The 24,291-nt window shown below is 50.4% G+C and overlaps 4 protein-coding genes across 7 annotated transcripts; 1 reads left to right on the forward strand and 3 right to left on the reverse strand.

The window, feature by feature from the left end:
• Positions 1–321: 321 nt before the first annotated feature.
• Positions 322–8,213, forward strand: ACADVL (acyl-CoA dehydrogenase very long chain). 4 transcript variants are annotated; one of them, XM_027857052.1, is made up of 20 exons: positions 322–489; positions 702–768; positions 1,144–1,215; positions 1,326–1,398; positions 1,493–1,557; positions 2,506–2,640; positions 3,528–3,672; positions 4,080–4,209; positions 4,372–4,497; positions 4,812–5,010; positions 5,597–5,701; positions 6,322–6,408; positions 6,586–6,648; positions 6,801–6,902; positions 6,992–7,089; positions 7,175–7,247; positions 7,345–7,417; positions 7,504–7,576; positions 7,663–7,738; positions 7,825–8,213. In XM_027857052.1, exons 1-20 carry the CDS (start codon positions 428–430, stop codon positions 7,963–7,965), a joined length of 1,965 nt encoding a protein of 654 aa, XP_027712853.1. In that variant the 5' UTR covers positions 322–427; the 3' UTR covers positions 7,966–8,213. The 4 variants fall into 4 exon arrangements, with proteins under 4 accessions (XP_027712853.1, XP_027712854.1, XP_027712855.1 ...); XM_027857053.1 differs by lacking the exon at positions 7,345–7,417 and having other exon boundaries at positions 7,482–7,576; XM_027857054.1 differs by lacking the exon at positions 1,144–1,215.
• An 82-nt stretch (positions 8,214–8,295) lies between these two features.
• DVL2 (dishevelled segment polarity protein 2) lies at positions 8,296–15,344 on the reverse strand. The gene is given in 16 exon segments (XM_027857051.1): positions 8,296–9,221; positions 9,361–9,430; positions 9,432–9,580; positions 10,029–10,208; positions 10,308–10,439; positions 10,641–10,769; positions 10,994–11,061; positions 11,351–11,427; positions 11,512–11,651; positions 11,809–11,878; positions 12,084–12,174; positions 12,312–12,447; positions 12,626–12,735; positions 12,889–13,034; positions 13,412–13,481; positions 15,137–15,344. Coding segments are annotated over 16 exon segments (2,196 nt in total). The 5' UTR covers positions 15,334–15,344; the 3' UTR covers positions 8,296–8,790.
• Positions 15,345–16,154: 810 nt separating this feature from the next.
• PHF23 (PHD finger protein 23) lies at positions 16,155–20,574 on the reverse strand. The gene is made up of 5 exons (XM_027857009.1): positions 20,523–20,574; positions 19,115–19,149; positions 18,867–18,959; positions 17,162–18,005; positions 16,155–16,992 (listed from the first exon to the last, which is right to left on the reverse strand). The coding sequence occupies exons 1-5, from the start codon at positions 20,551–20,553 to the stop codon at positions 16,778–16,780; spliced, it is 1,218 nt and encodes a 405-aa protein (XP_027712810.1). The 5' UTR covers positions 20,554–20,574; the 3' UTR covers positions 16,155–16,777.
• An 885-nt stretch (positions 20,575–21,459) lies between these two features.
• On the reverse strand, positions 21,460–23,903 carry GABARAP (GABA type A receptor-associated protein). Its single transcript, XM_027857045.1, has 4 exons — positions 23,749–23,903; positions 22,722–22,800; positions 22,423–22,541; positions 21,460–22,045 (listed from the first exon to the last, which is right to left on the reverse strand). Exons 1-4 carry the CDS (start codon positions 23,836–23,838, stop codon positions 21,980–21,982), a joined length of 354 nt encoding a protein of 117 aa, XP_027712846.1. The 5' UTR covers positions 23,839–23,903; the 3' UTR covers positions 21,460–21,979.
• Between the last annotated feature and the right edge of the window lie 388 nt (positions 23,904–24,291).

Raw genomic sequence — 24,291 nt, forward strand, 5'->3', positions numbered from 1 at the left:
TACTCTTCTCATCTCCAACCAACTAGGATATCCTCTCTCCAATCTAAACTACATCCCTCTAATTTTAGCTTTTTTCCTTCTCTCCAGCCCCCATCCCTCCCCATTCCATTTCATCCTCTCCAGCCCTTGCAAGACATAGATCTGGGCCTTAATGGAAAGCTGAGAGAAGGGGACCAAGGGGTACACTTGAGCCCAAGGGAATGGGGAAAGGACCTAAGAACCACATATCCCAGCATGCCTTGGGTGCAATAAGCCCCACCTACCTCCCCCAGTTGTATGATGGGTGATGAGTCAGGGGTAGGGCAGGGCAAGGGGCTGGGCAAATCTATGTAGCAGGAGGGGGAGGAGAAGTGGAAGGTCAGAGTCAAGAGAGGAGTTGCATTTGGGAGGCACAGGCCAGGCAGGAGGCACCGAGCAGGAGGTTAAGATGTGGGCTGCAGAAATGGTTCACAGAGTGGGGCTCCAGATGCTGAGGCAGGGGAGGGCCAGGTGAGTGATGGGGGATAGCGGGGTCTGGGGAAGGTGGGACAGGAGCAGAGCAACAGGAAGGGCTCCTCCATCCAACATTCTCATGGTCCCTAGTCCTGAGGAGCTTCGGGGGAGGGGGATGAAGAGTTAGCATGGGACAAGGGTAGTAGCTGGGAATTTGGGGGGATAGGGTAAAGGGATCCCAAAGCTAATAGCCCTGCCCCCTTGCCCAGCCCCCAGAGCTGTTGTTCACTTTTGGGTGTGAAGTCTGCTCAGAACTACACTGACAAGGCCACAGAGGTAAGCTTGGAGGGTGTGCTGGGCTAGGCTGGGCGCTGAGAGCTTGGAGGCTCCCCCTGGCTGCCTGCTGGGATTAAACTGTTCTTCCAGTCACCTGCTCCTGTATGTGGCTGTGAAATTAGGGGAAAGGTCATGGGGGGGAGAAATTAGGGTAAAGGTTACAGAATCTACATTGCCCCACCTGTCCCTTCTTAGAAACTACCCCCCTTGCCTTTAGAACTCTCTAATCTTCTAGTTCTCCCTTCACAGGGACACAGATGTAGAGTTAGAAGGACTGTCAGAGGCCATGGCTTCTTTATTCCCTATTCTCCACCCCCTTCCCCATTCCTGCTCCTGCAGCTCCCAGTATTTTATTCACCCTTCCCTTCTCCGTAGGTGGTACTGGACAAAATGGGTTCAGTTTCCTCAACAGCCTCAGCAAAGGACAAAGATAGCCCCAGCGAGGTGGTAGGTACCACCTGAGTTGAGTGATGTAGGTGGGGTGGGGCTAGTAATGGGGGAATATTTCCCTTTCTTCCGTTCAGTTTCCTTACATTTCCCCTTTCTTCCTGTCCTAGAAGTCCAAGTCATTTGCGGTAGGGATGTTTAAAGGACAACTTACTACAGAGCAGGTGTTTCCTTACCCTTCAGGTAGACTGTGTTCCTCTGGTAGGAGGTGGGTAGAGGAAGAAGGTCAGCTTTCTTAGAGTGATGTCCAATCTAACTGACTCTCTGACCTTTATAGTGCTGAATGAGGAGCAGATGCAGTTCCTGAAAGAGCTGGTGGGGCCTGTGTCTCGATTCTTTGAGGTGAGGGCTGTGGATGGGGGTGGCTAGATGGTGGTTAGGTCAGTTGAGGGGAGGGTGGTTGCCACCATGTTTCTATTAGTGATTTACACAAAGGCAGAGATGACATGCTTACCAAATATGTGGATAAGCTGAATCAGGGAGGTACGCCTAACATATCAATATTCAAATAACAGAATGAGGATCCGAAAAGTTCTCAGCAGGCTGGAAAGAAGGACTAAGTCTAGGATGACATTTGATAGAGAAAAATTGTTACGTCCCACAGTTGGGTTCAAAGAGTCAGCTTCATGAGGACAGGATGAAGGAAGCATGGCTAGAAACAGTTTGTATGAAAAAGATCTGAGGGCTTTAATCCACTGCAAGTTCAGTACTAGTTACCAGGGGAATATGGTGGCCAAAATCAAATCTGATCATAAGACAGAGTAGGAAACATAACTTCCAGAACCAGGGAACCCCTGCTGTGCTCTACCCTAATTCAGCCCACATTTGGAATTTAGTGTTTAGTTCTAGATGCTGTGTATTAGGAAGGACAATGACAAGGTAGAGTATAGCCAAAAGATGGTGGGGGGGGGTAAGAGGACAGGAAACCATATCACATAAATATAGTTGAAGGAAATAGGGATAGTTAGCTGCCAGAAGAGATTTCTTTGTGGGGCAGGGGGGACACATAATGGCTGTCTTCAATTTGTCATTATACTAAACTTGACAAGCGTCAACAAACATAAATATCTCCATATATAAGGAACAGAAAAAGAGGATTTATACATAAAACTGCAAATTATTACATGTAGCTTGTTTTTGTAAGTCTGTAGAAAATTCAACATGTTGTGTATGTCAAGGGTATTGTTGAGGGGATTCTGGTATACAAGTCTGGGTTGGCCTAGATGGCTTCTGAGGCCTTCTCCAATGTTTAAGATTTTGTGATCTTGTAGTTTTCTCTCTTATACATAGGAGGTGAATGATCCTGCCAAGAATGACAGCCTAGAAAAGGTGGAGGACTCCACCATGCAGGGGCTAAAGGAATTGGGAGCCTTTGGGCTCCAAGTACCCTCTGAGCTGGGGGGTGTAGGACTTTGTAACACCCAGGTAAGATTTTCTACCCTATCCCTAACCCAACTTTAAGTCAGAGCTTTTCATTCCCTAATATCTTCATATCTCTACATTACTTTCCATATCTCTATGACCTCTTCTATCCTGTGCCTCTAAAGACTGCCATACAATCTTACAGACAGCTTTTCTGTCCATATGTCTTCTTTATTTCCTAATGGAAGACTCTCCTTGGGAAGGGGCTTCGTGAGGCCTGAGCCTCTTGAGACTAGATGCTGAGAGAGGATAGTTAATAGGGAGCATGATCCCTGGAAATGGTCCACTAATGCTTATGACCTGAAGCAGAGGGAAGAGATGCCTCCCATAGCTGCCCTTCCCTCTCTGCTCTCTTCAGTGCCCTAAACTTATCTTCTTTTTCCTAAGCTCCTTCTTAGCCTGGAATCTCAGTCTTTTCTCTGTTCTAGCTGAGATCATAGGATCATAGGTTTTGAGCTGGGAAGGACTTAAGATCCCTTTTCCCAACTGTTTCCAGGTGTCCACAGGCCTCTAGATCCAGGTTGAGATTTTTCTCAGAAGCCTCATCTCTCTCCTCCTGGCCCTTCCAACTAGCTTTAAGCATACTTTCACAAGTATGGGCCAAATCAGATTCATCTTTTTTTTTTTTTTTAAAGCAGTTGGGGTTAAGGGACTTGCCTAGGGTCACACAACTAGTAAGTGTCAAGTGTTTGGTCTGAGACCAGATTTGAACTCAGGTCCTTTTGACTTCAGGGCCGGTGCTCTATCCACTGCACCACTTAGCTGCCCCTAGATTCATCTTCTACCTACCCCTTGTGGCCTGACTGCTCTGGGGTGAGGGGACAGGATATATATCTTTGGTTTCCGGCCTCAACCAAACCTAAGCAAAAGCCTCGTCACTTTCCTACCAGTATGCCCGCCTCGTGGAGATTGTAGGGATGCATGACCTTGCTGTGGGCATCGTTCTGGGGGCCCACCAGTCCATCGGTTTCAAAGGTATTCTGCTCTTTGGCACTGATGCCCAGAAGAAGAAATATCTCCCCAAACTCGCATCTGGTAGGTGAAACCAATAGAAGGATTCAAAATTTGTTCAGCTGGAATCAGTTTTAATAGCCTTCCATAGAGCTAGCTACCACAAACAGCCAGGGACTCATCTTTGGGTTGGAAGAGGGAGTCAGTGAGATTTGAAGGGGTCAAAGACTGGATATTACTGGAGGAAGAGCTTTAGGTAGGAAGAGGGTACATAGGACTGTTGGCAGTTTGGCGGCAACGCTAAAACCATTGGTGACTGCCAGGATGAACTAAGGTGACTATGGAAGGATGAGGCACTTGGTGAAGGAGTTATTGAAGGTTGGGGCTGGAGACCAAGGGCATATTGGGATTTGGGATTTTGGGATAAGGGATTTGGAGTGGGGTTGCATGGTCCTCTTTCCATAATGACCTCTTTCCTCCTCTCCTGACAGGAGAGAACTTGGCAGCTTTTTGTCTAACAGAACCTTCAAGTGGATCTGATGCAGCTTCCATTCGAACTACAGCTGTGCCCAGCTCCTGTGGAAAGTACTATACCCTAAATGGTAGCAAGCTCTGGATCAGGTGATTAACCCCATCCTCTTTGGCTGGGCCCCGTATCTCTATCCTCCCCCATTTTATGCTATGCCTGGCTCCCCTCTTCCCTTTGAGCATCTCTCTCTTCTCTATTTCATTTCTCCCTCTACTCCCTTTACCCTGATCCCATACCTCTCCACCCTTCCACAGTAATGGGGGTCTGGCAGAGATCTTCACAGTGTTTGCCAAGACGCCATTGAAGGATGCATCCAGTGGGGCAGTGAAGGAAAAGATCACAGCTTTTGTGGTAGAAAGGAGCTTTGGAGGAGTCACTAAGTGAGTGTTTGGGGGTGAGGGGCAGCGGGAAGGGTTGGGAAAATAAAACCTAATGGGACCTGGGGACCCAGGACCAGTGTCTCTTTCAAGCATGCTGAAAGATGTAGTTTCAGCATAATATTAAGTCACCAGGGTAGGTAGGCTGGAGCTGTCCCTTCAACATGCTGAGAACCAATGCTGTCTTAGTTGCTTACCCAGTGCCATCACCAATCTCATTCTGGGAGTTACAGAGTTCAGCCCCTTGTCCCCACAAGATGGTGCCTCTACTTTTTCTGCTCTGTCCCTTCCCATTTTGTCATTCCATACCCATGTAGCGGGCCTGGTGAGAAGAAGATGGGGATCAAGGCTTCCAACACAGCAGAGGTGTACTTTGACGGTGTGCAGGTGCCTACAGAGAATGTGCTGGGGGAAGTTGGAGGTGGCTTCAAAGTGGCAATGCATATCCTCAACAATGGAAGGTTTGGCATGGCTGCTGCCCTTGCTGGCACCATGAAGAGCATCATTGCCAAAGCAGTAAGTCCCCTGGCATTCATGGTCTGCCAGTTTGGCCAAGTTTTTCTGTCCCTTTAAGTCTGTCAAAATGTCACTTTTAGCTCTTATTTGAATGGATCTTCCTGTAATCCTATCCTTTATCAGTGCTCTACTCCTAATTCTGCCCAGCCTACCATGGGCCAGGCAGGAAGCTAAGCACTTTTACAAATATCATCCCATTTGATCCTCACAAGAACCTTGAGAGGTAGATGCTATTATGATCTCTATTTTCCAGTTAAGAAAACTGAGGCAGACAGAGGTTAACTGACTTGCGTGGGTTCACAAAGCTAATGAGTATCTGAGGCTGGATTTGAATTCAGGTCTTCCTGACTCCAGGTCCAGTATTCTATCCACTGTGCCACCAATGGTCTCTGTATACCCTAACCTCCATAATGAGAGATTTTCTGCCTGTTCATAAGATCTCATCCCTTAATCTTCTGTTTTGGAGGAATAAGAGTGGACAGGTCCAGAGAAGGGCCAGGGTGAGACCAGGATCAGGGATTCATGTTTTTGGGTGTGCATGTGTAATTGTTCTCTAGGATTCTAATGTACTACGTCTTTGCCCCAGGTGGACCATGCTGCCAATCGCACCCAATTTGGGGACAAAATCCATAACTTTGGGTTAATCCAGGAGAAGCTGGCTCGAATGGCTGTACTGCAATATGTTACTGAGGTGAGAGGCTCTCCCTCTCAAAGACTTCAGGGCATCTACCTCTTCCCTTCCTGTGACATTGTGGGCTAGCCAGCCTTAGCCAACCCTAAGACCAGCATCCTGCAGTATGCCAAGAATTAGAACTGGATTTGCTGAGGATAGAGAGGCTAAAGGTAGATGAGATTGTCCTTCATGGATCGATCCCCTCACACTCTGGAAAGCCATGGACAAGAATTTAAGACTGGCTTTTGAAATGGTGAGAGGCACTGATTCTGTAAATTTATATTCTGGTTGTTCTGATGTACAGACTGACGAGATGGTGACCCTGTGACCCTCTCCAGGGTTAGAAAGGCACTTAAGAGGGGTGTGCCTTTCACTAGAGCCTTGGTTTTCTTCCTTTGGAAGTTAAGTACAATTCTCAATAAGCCCTGGTATGGGGATTTATATAGGTCCAAAATTGCCTACTACCCCCTGAGAATTATAATTTGGCTTGTCCCCAGACATGGGAAAGACTTTTTTTAATGGGACTTATTTATTTTTGGGGGGAAAGGGGGAGTAGATGGGTTAAATATTGTTTGGTTTGGGAGATTTCAGAGATGAACCTACTCTCTTCTCCCCTGCCCCCAACCTTATTGTCTCAGTCTATGGCTTACTTGGTGAGCTCCAACATGGACCAGGGATTTAAGGACTTCCAGATAGAGGCGGCCATCAGCAAAATCTTTGGCTCGGTGAGGCCCTGACATGTGCTGGTTAAGGAGCAATGGAAGGGAGGGGAAAAGAGGGTCCACTAGAGTATAAGGGCTGAGATAGGTGTGGAAGGTGGGTTAGCAGGGGTAAGGTATAGAATGGGCACGGGTAGGGTGTAACTGGCTTTGACCCTATCTCTGTTGTCTCTCTACCCTCAGGAAGCAGCATGGACAGTGACAGATGAGTGTATCCAGATCATGGGTGGCATGGGCTTTATGAAGGTGGACATCCCTGACTCATCCTTTAGGGGGTCTGTGGGTAGAGATGGCCTGAAGCCATGACCAGGCTCTGACTGTGGACAAATTGGGTGGTTCTAGAGGTGGGAGGAAATGGTCCACAGTGTTCTGACACTGCCCCATTTTCTGGCCTCTAGGAACCAGGTGTGGAAAAGGTGCTTCGAGATCTTCGTATCTTCCGGATCTTTGAAGGGACAAATGACATTCTGAGGCTGTTTGTGGCCCTTCAGGGCTGTATGGTGAGAGAGGGAAGATCTGGGGAGAAGAGGTAGTGGAGTGGTGTGAATGTAGGGTCTTGTTACTATATTTTCCCCTCCATCCCAAACAGGACAAGGGAAAGGAACTCACTAGTCTTGGTAAGGCTTTGAAAAATCCTTTTGGAAATGCTGGCCTTCTGCTAGGAGAGGCAGGGAAGCAGTTCAGGCGGTAAGGAGATGGAACTTAGCTGAAGGGAATTAGGGGGAGGCTAGGGACTTGAAAAGTAAGTTGCCTTACAGTATTCCTCCTCCAGCCGGACAGGTCTAGGCAGTAACTTGAGTCTGAGAGGAATTGTCCACCCAGATCTGAGTCGGAGTGGTGAGTTGGTGAGTAGGGAACTTAAGGTACAGGGATGATAACAGTGGGGAATTTGGGGGTATGTGTGGCCCCTCTCACCCCTTATGCCTCTTCCCCCTCCTCTAGGCAGTAGGAGCTCTGGAACAATTTGCCACAGTAGTAGAGGCCAAGTTGATAAAGTACAAGAAGGAGATTATCAGTAAGAAAGACACCAAAACTATTCCCTCAATCCCCTCCAACTGCCCTTATCTTTCCACAAGCAGACTCCCTCTGTCTCCTCTCCAGATGAGCAATTCCTCCTGCATCGATTGGCAGACAGCGCCATTGACCTCTATGCCATGGCGGTGGTACTTTCCAGGTAAGAAGAGGCCAGCCAAGTCTGGGGCATGGTGTAAGGTGGGCCTATTCCATTCTATCTTTCTTATCATCTGTCTCACACTTCAGGGCCTCCCGTTCTCTGAGTGAGGGCCACCCCACAGCCCAACATGAGAAGATGCTCTGTGACACCTGGTGTATAGAGGTATATGAGGGCTGAGGGTTGGAAGAGAACAGGGGTTAGGGAAGGAACAATAACCCTTCCCTCTTTATCCCTGTGTTTTCTTCTAGGCAGCAGCCCGGGTCCGGGAGACCATGGCTAGCCTGCAATCAGACCCCCAACAGCACCAGCTCTTTCGCAACTTTAAGGGCATCTCTCAGGCAATGGTGGAAAAGGGAGGTGTGGTTACCAATAACCCCCTTGGCTTCTGAGCATTCTCAACTTCTTTTTCTACACTACCCCATATGTGCCTTTTCTTTGGCCAAAGCCAGGCTTCTCATTTCATCCCTACCTTTCACTAGCCAGGCCCTTGAGAGAGGGGATAGCTTTAAGGGACCTGAAGTGGCCAGGCCTATTTATCTCCTCTTACTAGGGGAGGGGCTTAAAAATCTTGTATTTCTGCCTTGACAATGGGTGAGTTTCTCCTTCACAAAAAAGTAAAGATTTTTAACATGGAAAATCTTGTGTGAGATGTCTCTCCAAATCCTATTCCCTTCTTGAAGCTAGAGATTTGCTTTACCAAGAAAATGGCCAGTCAATAGGAAATTTCCCTCTATTGCTTTATTTAGGGTTTTATACACAAAAGTCTAAAATAAATAGCAATATAGGCAGCTATGGAGCCCTTGCTTTGGGGATCCTGAATTCGAAAGGCAGATGGAAAGGGTACCCACAACATCCCAATCCTACTCCCTAACCATTTGGGTAAAGACAACGAAGATGGGGAGGGATTGTCACAGGGCTACTTCATTTGAGAAAAATATATTTCTTAAGTATCAAAAAGTATAAGAAAAGTTTATTTTTTTCTCCCCTCCCCCCTAAAAAAAGTTTATTATATAAAATCTCCTGTAACCCTATGAAGAGGGTCAGATCAGGCACTGCTGGTGGTAGTTGGCTGGGTTAAAAAACACAAAAAACACACGTTGGACCCGATGGTGTCCAAGGAATGGCAAAAGTGAGTCTTGGCTATAGAAATGTGAGGGGGAACGGCTACTCACATGCTAAAAATTAAAATCAAGACATGAGTGATAGAAAAAGTCCTACATGACATCCACAAAAAACTCACTAGGGTTGCCCATGGCCAGGTGGAAGCTCTGTCGGCTGGCAGTGAGCTCAGGTGGCACAGAGCCCAGGTCACGAACAGGAGGTGCTCCAGGAGGCTGAACTGCTGGGGGTGGTGGTGGAGGCATCATAACCACCATCATGGGATTATATGGTAGGGCCACAGCAGGGGGTGGTCCGTAGGGATGGAGATTAGGGTGAGAACGAAGACTGCTGCCACCCCCACCTAGTCCCCTGGGTGGAGGAGGGGTGGCATCACCGGAATCCCCGCCCCAGGGGAGGCCGCCACCACGGCTCGACGGCTCCGATTCACTGCCACTGCCTGACTTGGACTCCGGGCCCCGATCTTCTGGTCTCCCGGCCCGCCCCATTCCCCCATCGCTCCGTGTAGACCCACTGCTCCGGCTTCCTGGGGAGAGGGGATGGGAATGCTGGAATGTTCACAGAAACACTGTGGACGTCCCCCTTCGGTCCCGTCCATACTTGTTATCTAGCTCCCTCGGTTCCACCTGCCCAGCCACCCTGAGGCCACTCGCTAGGCAACTTACCCTCACTCTGTTGGCTGCCGGCGCTGCCCCCGCCATAGCTGTAGGATGACAGCTCATGGTAAGGGGGGGGGCTGGGGGCTGTAGGGGTGTGGGGCTGGGTACTGGTAGGAGAAAGTAGGCAGCAGGGGCCAGGGTGTGGCCCCCGGCAGGGGAGCCAGCGTGTCTTGGTCAGAAGCTCCGCTTGATCCGTCGTTATCATTCAGAGACAGGTTCACAAGGTCTGAAGGAAGAGAATACCCTGGTTCAGGAATCCGAGATCTTCAGCCTCTGTGCTGGGGAAAGCTGTTGGGCATCTTAGAACTGGTATGGTTGGGACCAAGGGAGAAGGATCGTTTTGCAAGGCCAAGTTTCTCAAGGCCCCTTTGACAGGGGAAGAATCCGTTTTCACAGGATTTAGAGCTGGAAAGGATCTTATTTTTAGAAGCAAGGAAACATTATGGCCTACTAATAATTACACACAGTGAGCCAAGATTGAGTTAGCAGAGCTGGAATTCAAAGCTCGGCCTCCATGTGCAACATTCTATTTGCCCTATACGTTTATATCTCCCCCCAACCTGGAATTGGAGAGAGTGGTCTGTTTGGGAGGGATAAAAGTCGAGGCAGTGTTCTCAATTAGGAAGAGCTGAAGGATCCCAGGTTGGGAAGTGGGAAAGGAAGGAATGGCTTACAGCTTTCACAGCCCCCACTGAGGTCCCCGAAGACATAATAACACTGTTCAGAAAAGGTGATCTTGTTGACGGTATGCCGGATGAGGCCTGCCTTCAGCAACCCACTGGCATATTTCCTGGCCTCCCGACGCTCAGGGAACCCCTCCACATGGTGGTAAAGCCAGTCCACTACATCTGAGCCTGTTGCAGACACGGATGCAGAAGGGTATCACAAAGGGCCGACTGGACCCCAACTCCCCGAGCTGGCCTCAGCCCTCTCCTTGTGTTAGCCTTTCTTACCCAGAAAGGCATTGGGGATAGTTATCTTGAGCCACATTCGGTCCCGGACCTCCAGCCCAGACTCAGGGGCTGCCATGGCCTTGGTCACAGATGCCATGTCTGTGTGTATGGAGAGGCTACGCCCTTCACACCCTGGGGAAAAAATGTGCTCACTGAGGACAAGAGGCAGGACCCATGTTTCCTGGGAGGAAGAGAATAAGCTGAGGGAGTACGTCAAGAGGAACACGAGGTGGCCCTGCTAAGCCAAGGGCCATTCTATCCTTCAGGGAGTTCTGGGATCAGGGCCTTGTCTTCACTTGTTGGGGAGGACAGCACCACAGAGCAGGGCCTTACCATCAGGCAGGGAGGAGCCTGAGGTTATGGTACTCATGGAGGAAGAGCCTGGGTAGGCAGGGAAGGCACCAGTGAGTGCTGCTGAATGAGAGACCCAGGCAGCAGGGTCAATAGGCTGGATTGGCTCATCTGTCCAAGGAGAAGAATGAAGAATACAACAGATGATCAGAACTGGATCACTCCACTTTCCAGACCCAGGCATTTGACCCACCTGCCCTTTGACTATATATACTCCACAATTCCTCAGCTTCCTTTCTCTTCAAAGACCTAGGATTGTCCTGGTTCTCCCTGTCCCCCTGAGCCACTGGTCTTTATGGTCTCCCTCTCTCCCCAAAACACAAGAGACAACTCACTTCGAGGGAGTGTGAAGTAGGCCTGAGGCGAGGGATCCCAGCACTTGGCCACTGTTAACACAATGGGGCTGTGAGGGAGGAAGGTCTGGTCAATAGCAGGCTGGATGATAGTGCCATGGAAGGACAGAATATAGGACAGGGCAGTTGAGAGAGGTGTTAGAATGGCAAATTAGAACAAATGGATAAGGGAAGAAAAGAAGAATTTAGGAGAATGGGATATGGAAGGAGGAAGAGGAGGGATGAGGTGGGGGAAGGAAGGGCCAAGTGGGCAGAAAGGGGAAGAGAGCCAGAGGTGAGAAAAGTACCACTGGAAAAGAGCTGAGAAGATACAGTGTGAGGTCTGGTTCTTTGCCTCACCCAGGCTTGTGCACAATCTCTCTCAGCACCCGTACAGCATCGTCATTACTCATGTTCTCAAAGTTCATGTCATTCACCTGGGGGGAGGGGTCAAGAGACTCAAGGTGAGAGGGAGGCTGAGGGCCCCAAGAAAGGGGAAAAACCTGTGCTACTATGCACACCTGCAGTAGCATGTCCCCTGGTTCAATTCGCCCATCTGCAGCCACAGCACCACCCTTCATGATGGAGCCAATGTAGATGCCGCCATCGCCACGTTCATTGCTTTGGCCCACAATGGAGATGCCCAGGAAATTGTACTTTTCTGTGGAGGCATTTTGTTTGGCAGTTTGATTCCCCATCCCCTAGAGACTCAGATAAACAAGCCCCAATAAACCACCACTACTTAAGGCCCAACAATCTACCTCCCATACATGACCTCCTCCCATCTTAGGGTCCCAGGCTTCCAACTGCCCCCATACCCATGTTGAGTGTGACTGTGATGATGTTGAGAGACATGGTAGAATCCGTCACACTGCTGAAGGATGATGTCTGTGGAGGGGATGAAATAAGGACAGTGAGGAAGCTTCATTCTTTTCTGGAACTAAGGTGTCCAGCTCTATAATTCCTATCTCTATCTCCTTTCTCTCCTTCCATTTTCAACCAGGTCTTATGCAGACCCAGTTTCTCCGAGACTTCCCAGTTCTACCCATTTGTTTCCCTCAGAGACTCCCTTAGAGGTGTCTGGCCACATCACCCTCTCCAGTCGAGGTGGTCGCTGTTTCCTCCTCCGACGGTGTCTCTTTAGGAGTCGGGAGGCACTGCTCTGCTCTGTGGAGCTACTGAACCTAATAGGGATAATGTGGACAAAAAAAAAAAAGATTAAGGGTCTAAGGGAAGCAGTAAGAGGGATCACATCAGCTTCAGTTGAGGAAGGAAGCAAGGAGTGTGGGGACAGAATAGGAAAGGGAGATGTAAGCCATACCTGCTCATGGTATCATCCTCATCTGAATCTCCCAGGCTGGTGTTCTCCAGCTCACTAGTTAGTAGAGTAGAGGAGCTCTCATAACCAGCCAGGTGTCGCTCCAGGCGGGAAGAACCACTAGGCCGATGGCTTCCACCTAGTCAGATATAGGGATATAAGCGACTGGACTTCCACCCCAGGGAGATCCAAAGTCTAGCTTCCCTGGTTCTCTCTTCTCCACCTTTCACTGCTCCTATCCCCTTGCAGACCCAGATGTGCTTACTGCACAAACCATGCCTCCTTTTCTCAGAATTTAGGAGTGTGATTGCCCTCACCAACATGATCGATGCTCTCTCTTCTCCTAGACCGCTCCCGTCTCAGTGATATTACTGACTCTGTTTCCGTCTCAGGTTCCAGGTTCTCTCGGCTGCTAGATACATTAGGGCTAGAAGAGGAATGGGGTCAGGGAAAGAGGTAATAGTGATGGGATTCCTCCTAAAAGCAACAGTGACCAGCTAGCCCCAGAATCTAACTAGAACCCAATCTGTTCTCTTCCTTCTTCCCACTCCCATCACCAACAAGACTCCCTAGGACTCACTGGAAGGATGGAGGCCTTGAATCCCCAATGCCGCTAGTCCTCTCAGGAGGGAGGGGAGGCAGTGGTGGGGGTGGAGATGAAGGTTCTGCCCGAGGTTCAGGAGCTGGGGGGGGATTCTCTGGCTGTGGGTTATCTGAGGACACAAGCTACAAAGGTGGAGAACAGGGATGAAAAGGGCTTGTTAGGAAAGGTAAGAACAGGGTAAAAGTTCTGGTGGGGGAATGATAGGAGGGAGGGAGAGGAAGATGAAGCCCAGGAGAGCCTGGACGGGGATCCAAGCTGGAAAAACAAAACCTGGAAGCTCCAAGAAAAGAATCTTGAGAGTCATACAGAATGGTAAACTAGGGCTTATGAGAGTAAAAAGTTGTTTTGAGGAAGGGGAATAGGAAAGTCCAAAAGCCCCTAGACAGGGGCTGGGGCAAGGGCAAAAGCATATTGGTGAGCAGGAGCTCCTTTTAAGGAAACTGGTGGGGCTGGTAATGTGAAAGAACGAGGGTCCCCCCCACAGGCCAAGGCACCTTACCCAAGAGACCACCCTCCCATTGAAGCAGGGCAATCGGGCATTGTCATCTGAAATCTCTTCCTTCACCACTCTGCAAGGAGATGGGAATAGAGTCAACAGTGCTAGGTGCCATTTCAAAGGTTCTGTCTTTGAACATTTCAGCCTTCTTTCTGAACCCCTCCTAGCTGGGAGTGGGGAGGTAGGGGCTTTTTGAATGATCATTTCCCCTCCCCACTCTCTCAAGTTGACAACAGCAATGCTTCTCATCTTCCTCTAGGAATCCCCCTACCTAGTAATTTTTCCCACTTACTTCCTTTTCCTTTCCTTTTCAACCTAAGTCAGGAACCTGGCAGGAATTCGAAATGTTTTTTGTGTCTACTTGAAACTCCTAGTTTAACCTTCAAGGGTCACCCACCCAAGCTCACCCAATCTCCTTAAACTATTTTTCTAATCTCAAGGCTTGGTCTGTCTACCCCCATTAGGTAAATATGGTCTCTCTTTCTTTTGCCCCTGCTTTGCCTTCTCCAGACACCAAGTCTTTGCAGAGATGTGTCCCTCATGCTTCCCAAATCCACAACTCTCCCTAATTCCCTAATTTTGTTCCAATGGGAGTATTGACTGATCCCATTTACCCACATCTTTCATTCCACTATTACCTGCTGGCACTCATGTCTGAAGCTCAGTCCAGTCAGTGAATGTTTTCTTTTTTACCTTCTGACCCATGTCTAGAAATCCTTCCAAATATATACCACCTACACTTGGATTTCTTGTCAGTGTCTAGGTAAGCACCCTATCAAACTGTCCAAGGGTGGGGGCTGTGTCTCTCCCATCAGCAAGGAAGCTATATTTGACCCCAAACTCCAAAGGAATGTCAACTCTCCCTTTTTGTTTTCCCCAGCACAAGGTACCATACAATGCAAACAGATGAAACCCCACTAATCCTACAATGTCCAAATTTCTTAATCTTCTTTCCCTCTAAATATCTCTTTGATCCAAAAGGCATTTATGACCACACCTCCTCAATGATCAAACTGACTTTGTCTCCTAAATGCATATCCTCCGTAATTTGCCTTTCAGTTTAGTATATTCAGGGAGCCTCCGTCACAGACCAAACTAACCCACGTTGACTATTCTCTCCCCAGGATTCACTCCATCACAGTGTAGTCTCCCACCTAGCACAATCCCTAGTATAGCCCAGTCAATCTATCCTCTATCATCACTATCCTCATCATCAGAATAATAGCTTACCTTTACATAGCACTTTTTGTTTTAAACGATCTAGTTGGATCCTGACAATAAGTGTGAGAAAAGTAGTGCAAACATCGACACCCAGAAGTCAGTGTGAAGAGAGCTAGACTTTGGCCAAGTCTAGAGACCTGGCTTCTATTTCTGGCTCTGACATTTAATTTCTGTGTAACTGTGGGCAAAATCACTTAACCTCTCAGTGTCTCAGTTTCCTCATCTGCAAAATAAGGTTTAATTTTAAGATCGTTCAAAACGGCCCCAAGACTATGGGGACCCGCTTTTTTTTTTCCCCACCCCCCCCCCCCCCCCAAGGTTCTTGGAGCCCAAGTGCCATCTATCCCGTTTTACAAAGCGGGAAACTGAGATGAAAGGACCTGCCCGCAGCCGGGGCTCGGCCCGCCGGAGGAGCGCAGCGGCTCCTCGGACCCCGCGCCCCCGCCCCCGCCGCCGCCGCCGCCACGCCTCCCGGCCGCTCGGGAGGGCCCAGGGCCCCGCGCTCACCCGAAATCCTGGTCCATTGACTTGAAGTAGTACTTGGCCCCGGCGGGGCGCTGCAGGACGCTCTTAAAGTCTCCCAAGGTGATGCGCTCGGCCGGGACCGGGATCTTGACCAGGTACGGCGTCTCCTCCTCGTCCAGATGGTAAATCACCTTCGTCTCGCCGGCCCCGCCGAGTCCAGCGGCGCCGCTGCCTGCCATGGTCTCGCCCGCGTCGCCCTCCCCGCGTACAAGCTCCCCTCTCCTCTCCCCTCTCCCACCAGACCGAGCCCAGCCGCTGCTGCCGCGCCTGCGCACACGAGCGCGGGGCCCGAGCCAACCGAACCCAAGCAGGCTAGGTGAGGGGGGAAGGGGGCGGAGCCCAGACACACTTCGCTCCCTCCCCCCCCCCCCCGGCCCTGCTTGCACCTTCAAAGTGGACGCCCTCCCGGCTCTTCTCCCTCCCAGTACCACCCCTCCAACCCAGCCCCGCGCCACATACTTCCCACTGCCGCCCCTCACGTGATACGGTACGCCTCACTTCCGGCTTCTCAGCTTCCCCTGTCACGTGAGGACTCCCCAGCCTCTGCCCACCCACGGTGCTGCCGTCCCTTTCCCTTAAAACTCCCACCCCCTCACTCTTCCCTCATTTCCAATCTCCCAATCCCCATTCAAGAGTCCCGCCCCTAAAATCTCACTAAAGTCTAAGGACCAAGAAAACTCACCTTCCTTCACAGACCACCAACCCTCTTCTTGTACCTCTGTCCCCATACATCCTCACCATTCCCTCCCACCCCCCCCACCCCGGAGACAGACCCTCATTGAAAGCCGGTTCTAGGGACTTTCTTACTCATGGTCCAAGGAATTACATTCAAGTGTCTAACCCAGGAGACCTTAGAGGGCATCTAAATCCTTTCATTTTTTAGAGCAGAAAACGGTCTAGGTCTCAGTATTTTTGGGGGGGGGGGGGAGAACATGATGATCTAGCCCTGCTGTCCCTTTTTTTTACATCAGACACATCTTCCAAGAAGGAAAGACAAGGGTCACAGGGCTATAAACACAAAAGAGCCCACTTTGTTTTATTTACAAACACGCTGTATGTACAAGCAGCTGGCCAATATTATTAAAACAAAGAAGTGGGTAGATGATACAAATATCACCAGTCCCACACAAAAGACAAGAGACCCATGTGTTACGTTCCTTTAGGCCACCTGAGCCAAAAGGCTTTCAAAAGGAAAGAAATGGGAGAGAGGGTTCAAGAAAATAAAAGGTAAGAGTCCAAACAAATGATGGAAGAAAAGGGTGGGCAATGCTATATTACACTAGAGGTATAGACAACTGCCTCACCCCACCCTGATTCCAACCCTAAGTCTGGGCTGGTGGATATGGGAGTAAGCAGGGTCAACTGGCAGAACAGTGAAGGGATGAAGAAGGGAATCTTAGGAATAGGGACACCTTCCTGTTCAATGGATCAAAATTCAAGTCCTAAAGGCTTTAGGGAAAAGACCCATTCATTCCCAAGCAAGCCTTCCTTGAGAATCCCCACTCCACAATGGGACAGTGTTCCAAGTCCCAATGGAGATCAGTGGCAACATAGGGACCCCATCTCAGCGATGACGTCTCTGTGAAGAGTTCCGACTTGAAGTAGGAAAGGTTGGGGTGGGTCCTAAGGCTCTCCAGGCTTGGAGAGACCGCCAGACCGACGGGCCTCTGGCCGCAACTCCTTGCACTTCTGGCAGTAAAATATGTCAGGGACGTTGGTCTTCTTAATCTTAGCACATGAAAGATGGATCCATGTTCCACACAAACTGCACTCAATCATGGGCCTCCCTGCAAAGGGCTTCTGGCAATAACAGGTGATCAAGTCCCATGAGTCATCGCCTGAGAGAAGGGATGGTTGTGATCAGGTTTCTGCTGAGGACTCAGAGTCTACAGAATTTCAAGCACTGCCCCACCCCAAAGAACCCATTCCCTTCAGGGACAAAAGTATATGTCCTTCTCTATTCCCACCCCTACTCCCCAGCATACTTCCCTCAAACACCCTTCTTACCTGATTCTACCATGATGTCCTCATCCATTACCCGCATTTCACCCTCACTGGAGCTCCCATCCCCATCCTGGCTCGTCTCTGTGCTCCCCACTTCCTTGGCTTCACTCTCAGTAGGGATACCTCCTGGGGGTGTTGAGGCGAGGGGCCGGGGAGCCTCAGGGGGTGGAGGGAGTACAGAAGCTGGGGCCTCACCCCCACAACTGCCTGCTACTGCTGTTGTCACCGCTACCATTTCATCTTCTTCTTCCTCCTCCTCCTCTTCCTCTTCTTCAGAGTCTGTGTCACTGGGAAGAGCCCGAGGGGGCCCAGAAGGGGGAGGTCGATCCCCCCTCTCCGGCTTTTTCAACTTTCGCTTCTTACTCTTCTTTATTCTTGACCTCTTCTCACCATCTGCAGGAGCGGACCGAGGTCTCCGAAGCACTCCAAAGCTTCCTCCCCCACCTGGTCCCAACTTTCGGTTCTTTCGGTCCTTTTTTCGGGAGGGTTGAGGGAGATCCTCCTGGGAAGCAATGACAGGGGTGAGGGTAGTAGGGGGCCGAGGGGCATGTGTTGGGGGTGCAGGGACCAGAGGGGGTGCCACTTTGGGTCCATCCAGATCAAAGAGAGAGTCCTTAAGCTTCATCTTCTCAAGCAGTGTAGCATTGTCAGAGGCCTGCAGTCGAGGAAAGGTGGGCCCTGGTGGAGGGGGGCCTGCTTGAGCAGCCCGCCTCTTGGAAGATTTAGCCTTTTTGACAAAAGTCTGGATGGTTCGAAGGTCTGAAGGGGCTGAATCCCAGCCATCACTATCTGCAGCACTCTCTCCCCGAAATGGTGAACTAGGGCCAGAGGCTGGCCAGTCACTTTCCTAGGGGTGGGTGGGAAGGGAGGATTAAGTGTTGGTGCCCCCTTTTAACAGAATTCCAACTCCATTCCCCACACCTGCAGACACATCAGACTTAAACACAACCAGGTCATCTAATACCCTGGGCCTCTCGCACAGTTAACTTCTCCAAGTTCAACCAATTCAGATACCTAACCCACCTACCTCCCTGCAAATGCCAACAATTCAGCCTCTAAACTAACCAGTCCCCAAACACCTCCATGAAATCTCTTTTGTCTCTAGAACCCCTATATCCCCCCATGATCCATTATCCTAACCTTAATCATCATAATAGTAATAAAAATAACCATTCACAATACACAGAACTTTCAAGGTTTGCAAACAGATTTCCTTCAAGTAAATATTTCAAATATCATACCAATTTTATAGATGACTGTGATCAATGCTAATAATTATCTTGGACAGGATTTGAACCAAGGATTCATGACACTAAATGCAACATTGGATATCTTCAACCTTACCTCCACAAGATCCCAAGAGTTCCCTGAAGACCCTCAAAAACTTTTCTGGCATACAAACAAAACCACCATTCCCCAGTTGTCCTATTTCCCTAATTCACCCCACCCCCAACTGCCTGCATTAATCTTATCTCCATTAATTCTAATTCTCTTGAATCCCCATAACTTCTCCATTTTCAATATCCTTCCATTCTCCCAATGCCATATTCATCTAACCATTTTATTTTTCATAATCTTCTAGATTTATTTCCATTACTACCTCTGAATTCCCCTTTACCCCACCAATCTCCCTAAATCTTATGTTAGCCTTCCCTCCCTTTCCCCTTATCCAAACTTCATGTCCCATCCCTAAGATCATTGCCCCTACCTCTTTGCTGGAGGGAATGTAGCCAGCATATGCCAAGACAAAACTGCAAAATTTGTTGAAATCCTCAATTGTTCGCCTTCGTTTTTCAGGGGGCTACAGAAAAAGAAGGAATCAGACACAATCTCAAAGGGAATAGTCAGAAGCAAAATTCCCCTGAAGAGAGGTAGAACTGGGGTGGAAGATCTAGGGGAATCTCATGTCTTGTTCTCTAAAGAAAGCTTAGGTTGGAGTAGGAAGGGAAATCCTACCTGGGCCTCTGGCTTCAGGTTCGGAGGAAGATCTGAAAAAAAATCAATAAAAGAGCTGAGTCAAGGGACTAGAAAAGTGTACATGCTTCTCTCCCCCAACACTATTACTCTTTAAGGACCTGACCTCTCTTCCCTCCCTCCGTTTTACAACAGGAAGACCTGAGTGATTCTGCTTCCACTTTCTTCCTAACTAATCTTCCCTATTCCATTGCCCAGCTTCTCAGAGTGCATTGGCTTGCATCTGCACTTCCATGTAGATGTTTCTCCAGGTTCTACTCTACTTCTTTCCACTGTTACCCTTTCTGATCCCAAGGGCCTCTGGCTCCTCCTTTGCCTTCATGCTGGGCTCCCACTCCCCACCCTTTGGTTGGGACACTCCCACACACCATCAGGTCCTGTGCCCCACTACTCTATTCTCTGGGTTCTCTTTTCAGACCAGTTCATGCAGAATCCCTTGTTCACACTCCTCAAAGCTCTCAGGTTTAGTCTGGCTTTATTATGCTCATCATCAGTCCAGGAGACCTTGTTCTCAGGCCTGGACATGCGGCTCACCTCCCCCAACTCAATTAGATGATTCCCCAGACCCTATTCTCTAATTTGTAGATCTTCTGCTTCTACTCTGTCCCTACTCTGTCACTACACTATCACTACCCCCAAGCACAATACCTCACACCCCAAAACTCTCCACTCTCCCCAACCTTCTCCCAGCCTCTGGTTTCTCAGCTGGGGGGGGGTTAGAGAAGAAGAAGAGGGAGGCCGGCCCTCCAGCTCCTCCGTTTCCAGCCTCTTTGGCCGCTCCCTCCAGCACATTTTCTCCCAGCCAAAATGCCCCTTTCCTACTAACTCCTGGACAAGTCTCCAGTTCCTGGTCCTCATGGCTCTTCCAGTCCCCACCAATCAACTCCCGGCTCCAGCTCCCCGGCCACCCTTCCCCTCCCCCAGCAGCTCCCTGACTCCACAACCACCCCCCCCCAGCAGTTACCCAGTTCCACAGCACCCCTCCCCCGCAGCAGTTCCCCATCTTTTCTCCTCCAGGCCGTCCCCCCAAATAACCTGGATCCACAAGCCCCCAAATTATCTGGCTCCGCACTCCCCAATTTTATCCTGTTTCGCAGTCACTTCCCATTCTGGAGCCCCAAACTGCACCCAGATCCATTGCAGATCCCCTCCCTGCCCGAAAAGCAGCTCCAAAAGGCCGTTCCTCACAAGCTGCCCAAGTCCCCCGTTCCGGCCCAGTCCACCGGCCCTCCCTCACCCCCTCCGAACGCCCGACCTCTCCCTCCAGTCCCTTCAGCCTCCGCTTCCCGGTCCTGGTATCCCAACTCATCACCCCCTTCCCCGGGCCCCTACGGGGCTCCCCGCCCCCCAAGTTTCCCAGTCCCCAACTCCGGGTCCCCCGGCCCCCCCCCGGGGCTGGGCTCCGCCATTGCTTCCAGCATCGCCACCGCACCGCCCCTCCCCCCCACCCCCCACCCCCAGACTCCCGGTGCTGTCTCCGGTGCCTCTACAGTCTTCCACCCTCCCGAGACTGTCTCAGCCCTAACCCCAGCCCAAGTTCGGGTGCCGTCCCGCTACTGTGTCTTCTCCCAAGCTCTTCTTTCCCCTGTGGTTGAACCGCCTGGATCCTGCCGCCTCCCGCACTCCCGGACCGGACCCCCCCCCCCCCCCCCCGCGTCGCCTGCCGCCTGCTCCCTACTCCTCCCCTCCCCCCTTCCTCTCCGCCCTCTGCCTCCAGCGCGCAATGCACCACGGGGTGCGTAGTCCTGGTTTATGTAGCTGTACGTGGACAGCGAAGGCCCGTGTTACTACAATTCCCAGCAGCACTAGTCACTGCGCAGGCGCACCGCTTTCTCCTCTTCCTCCAGCTCCGGGGAAAGGAGGAGCTAAGGGATTGGGGGTTGGGGGGGGAAAAAATGGACCGCATGGGCTGTTGGGAACTGTAGGCTGGGCGGGACCGCAAAGAGAAAGGAAGAGGGAAACTTAGCTTCCGGCCACCTTACCGCCTCTCTTTGCTACTTCACCACTAGTCAAGGGCGCTTCCGATCAGGCGGAAGCAGAGACTGCTGGGAGACATGATTCTCGTCTTGGTTAGCTTGAGCTAGAGCGCTTTCCCCTTTGGTCAGGTGTAACAGGCAAGGGCCCCTTCTCACACACAGATATTCTAACACTACTTGTGTTAAATATGAAGTGACAATATTGTCTTTGAACTAATTTCACACAGAGGAATCGACCCATCCTTCCCACTGTGACGAGCATAAAGAAGGAGGCAGGTGAAGATGGTCCCATTTTTCCCTTCATGGGCCCCACGACGATGGAGAGCAGAAAATGGGCAGGAGGCAAAGCAGTTAAGTTGGTGGTTTCTTTATTGATCTTCTCCACCCCCAGCCCACTCCCACCCCTCCACCCCTACCCCGTGGGAGGGAAGATGAAGGGGGTGGAGGTGAGGGGAGGAATTGTAAGAACCCAAGTCCCTTGGGGAGTTTGGGAAGGAACAGAAACCAAAACAATCAGTGAGACAAAAAGAAAATGGGAATTGACAACCAAGAGGAGATTGGGGGACGGCTGGAGGGAAGAGAGGAAGAGGCAGAAAAGGTTTAGATCCAAGGGAGAGAAAAATCAAATAGAGACATTGGGGGGGGCCTCCTCTACCCTTGCCCTCCCCAACTCCAGCCAGAATGGGCTGAGGGAAAGAGAGTCTTAAACATTGCAAATTGCAGGCCTTGACAAGAGGTGGTGGTGTTTGTCTTCCAGCAGGGAGAAGAAACTTCGGAGAATGGGGTAGTTAGGTGATAAGGAGGGGAAGAGACAGGGGAACCCTCACTCTTCTTAGAGAAGGGCCCCCCCACCCAGGGGTGGCAGGCAGCTTCACAGACCATAGACACTTTCGTCGCTGTAGGCAATGTATAGAAAGAAGTCTTCTTCATGATGTTCCTAGGGTAGGGGGACAATGTTGGCATGAAGGTAATCTGCCCATGAGTAGATCAAGTTCCTTAGAGACCCATACATCCCAGCTTGCTCCAGGAAAGTTGCTCAAAATTACCTACTAACAGCTGCTGAGACATAGGACTCAGGAAAGGAATAGCTAATGGCTGCTCCAGCCACAGGACATAATTAACCTTTCCTGCCCACCCTTTCAGCAATCAAAATTTCCTATTCACTTCTAAGGATTAGGATCAGAGTTGAGTGGGAAGCCAACTAGTTACCCAACCACTGCTGGTACTTTCTCAGCAATTTTACCAGAGCTAGGAAGGCAGTTGTTTTCTTAAAGCCCTTTCAGGGATTTTCTCCCACTACCCCCCTCTTCATACCTGGTAAAGCTGACCCATGGTGGCGCTGGTGGGTGGAATGACATTGTTGACAAAGAAAAATAGGGCGTCCTCAGCTCGGAGGTGAATTCGCTTCCGGATCAAGAAGTAGAACTGACCAACTATAAGGAATATTGGGAGGAGGGGTTGTAGAAAACTAAAGTCACACTAGAGATCAGAGTAAGGCCTCAGGGGCTCATAGAAAGGAGCTGTCTACTTTGTGCCTCCAAGTGACATTCAGCCTACCATTTCCCCACCCATCAGTGCCACCACCATGGATCAGCTTATTCAGTAGTTCCCACCTGTAAGATCAGAAGGCACCAGGTATTTCTTCTTGTCCAGGTCACCTATCCGGGCCTTAGGAGCTTTTTCCACAATCACCTGGGGGAAGCAAAAGAGAGGGTACATAGGTCAAAAGGCTATTAGGACAGTATCACTGTGCCTTCCAGGTAAAGCCTTTCCTTTCCCACCTTTCCTCCTCTCACTCCACAGGTTTCCTGGAGTCTGATTTTGCCTCCCCTAACAGCTACACTCTTGGAAGCCCTGACACTAGGAATGAAGGTGCCTTACCAGTAAAAGGACCCTCTGACCCCATTTTTTTCCCTAGGCTTCCCAGTAATTAGAATCCAAAAATGTAAAGGAGTTCGTGAATCTCGCTTTGAAGGAGCAAGAGTTAAATGACTAAGTGTCAGAAGTAATAAATGTGTAACAAATATGTTAAATTGCAGATGGAATTTCAGTGCAGGCACAAGTTGGATTCAGAGGTCCCTTTTAACTCTGAGATTCTGTATCCTAGGTGTCCAATAGTCAATAATCCTCGACAGCAACCCTTGTAGTGATCCTATTAGAACCTAAAATAATTTCTGTCTTAGAACCAAGTAGAGCTTTATGAATAGATGTCCTAGGATTCCCATTCTCAGTTCATCAACCTATCCTGGAACCCTGGATGTTTGTGTGAAATAGGTAAGGATCTCAACTCATATACACTGGCACCAACTCAGTCTCGGGAGCTCAGACTACCACCAATTTCTTAATATCTAGCTCACCTTAGAAACTCGGCTCTATTCCCTCTGATGTCTTTTTCGGCTCCTAAACCACACCCACAAACTAACACCTCCCCCGACTCCTTTCCCAGCTCTCCAGGGCTGCCTTTACAGATGGGGGAATTCCCTTCCCGGGCCCGGGAAGGCCCCGCAGCCTCCGGCCTCCCACAGTCCAAATCCTGCGCATCCCTAGGAGCCCCAGCTCTGGTCTACCTCCCGACATGCACAACCTGGCTCCGCCAGGAAGAGTATAACGTCCGCCCTGCCCTGCCGCGCCCCGCCTCACCGGGACCCGGTCGGGATATTTCTTGCGGATCTTCTCGCCTTCAGACCGGCGCTTCTCGAACGGGTGCTCCTCCTTGTAAACGAACTTCATCCTCCCAGGGACCGGGCCGGGATGGGCTAGGGGGAGCGGGGGAGGGGGGGGCGGATGGGGCCGGGGCGGGGGGCAGCGGCGACGGAGACGGACGGCCGGGTGAACTCACTCGGCGGAGAGATCTCTGCGACCTGCGCCACTTCCCTATTCACCAACTCCGCCCCGCTTCCCCTGGCCCCACTGGGAGCCGCCCAGTCGCCCTGTATACGCCAACGGCGCAGGGGGGGGCGGGGTCTCCTACGCGGCGGGCGCAAGAACCGTCCACCTCGCCTCCCTCTTACGCTACTGGAGCAACCGCTTCGGAACGGGTTTACGAAATTACGGCAACGGATTCGCTGTCCCGATGCGCACGGTGAAGGCGACTCAGACTATATTTCAGATTTCAGACGCCATGAGAGTGTGAGCAGATGAAGACTTTTTAACCACTAGGGATCCCGAAAGGAAATGGAGACA

The sequence above is a fragment of the Vombatus ursinus genome, unplaced genomic scaffold (genome assembly GCF_900497805.2).
Source record: "Vombatus ursinus unplaced genomic scaffold, bare-nosed wombat genome assembly UNPS02011916.1, whole genome shotgun sequence".
NCBI lineage: Eukaryota > Metazoa > Chordata > Mammalia > Diprotodontia > Vombatidae > Vombatus > Vombatus ursinus.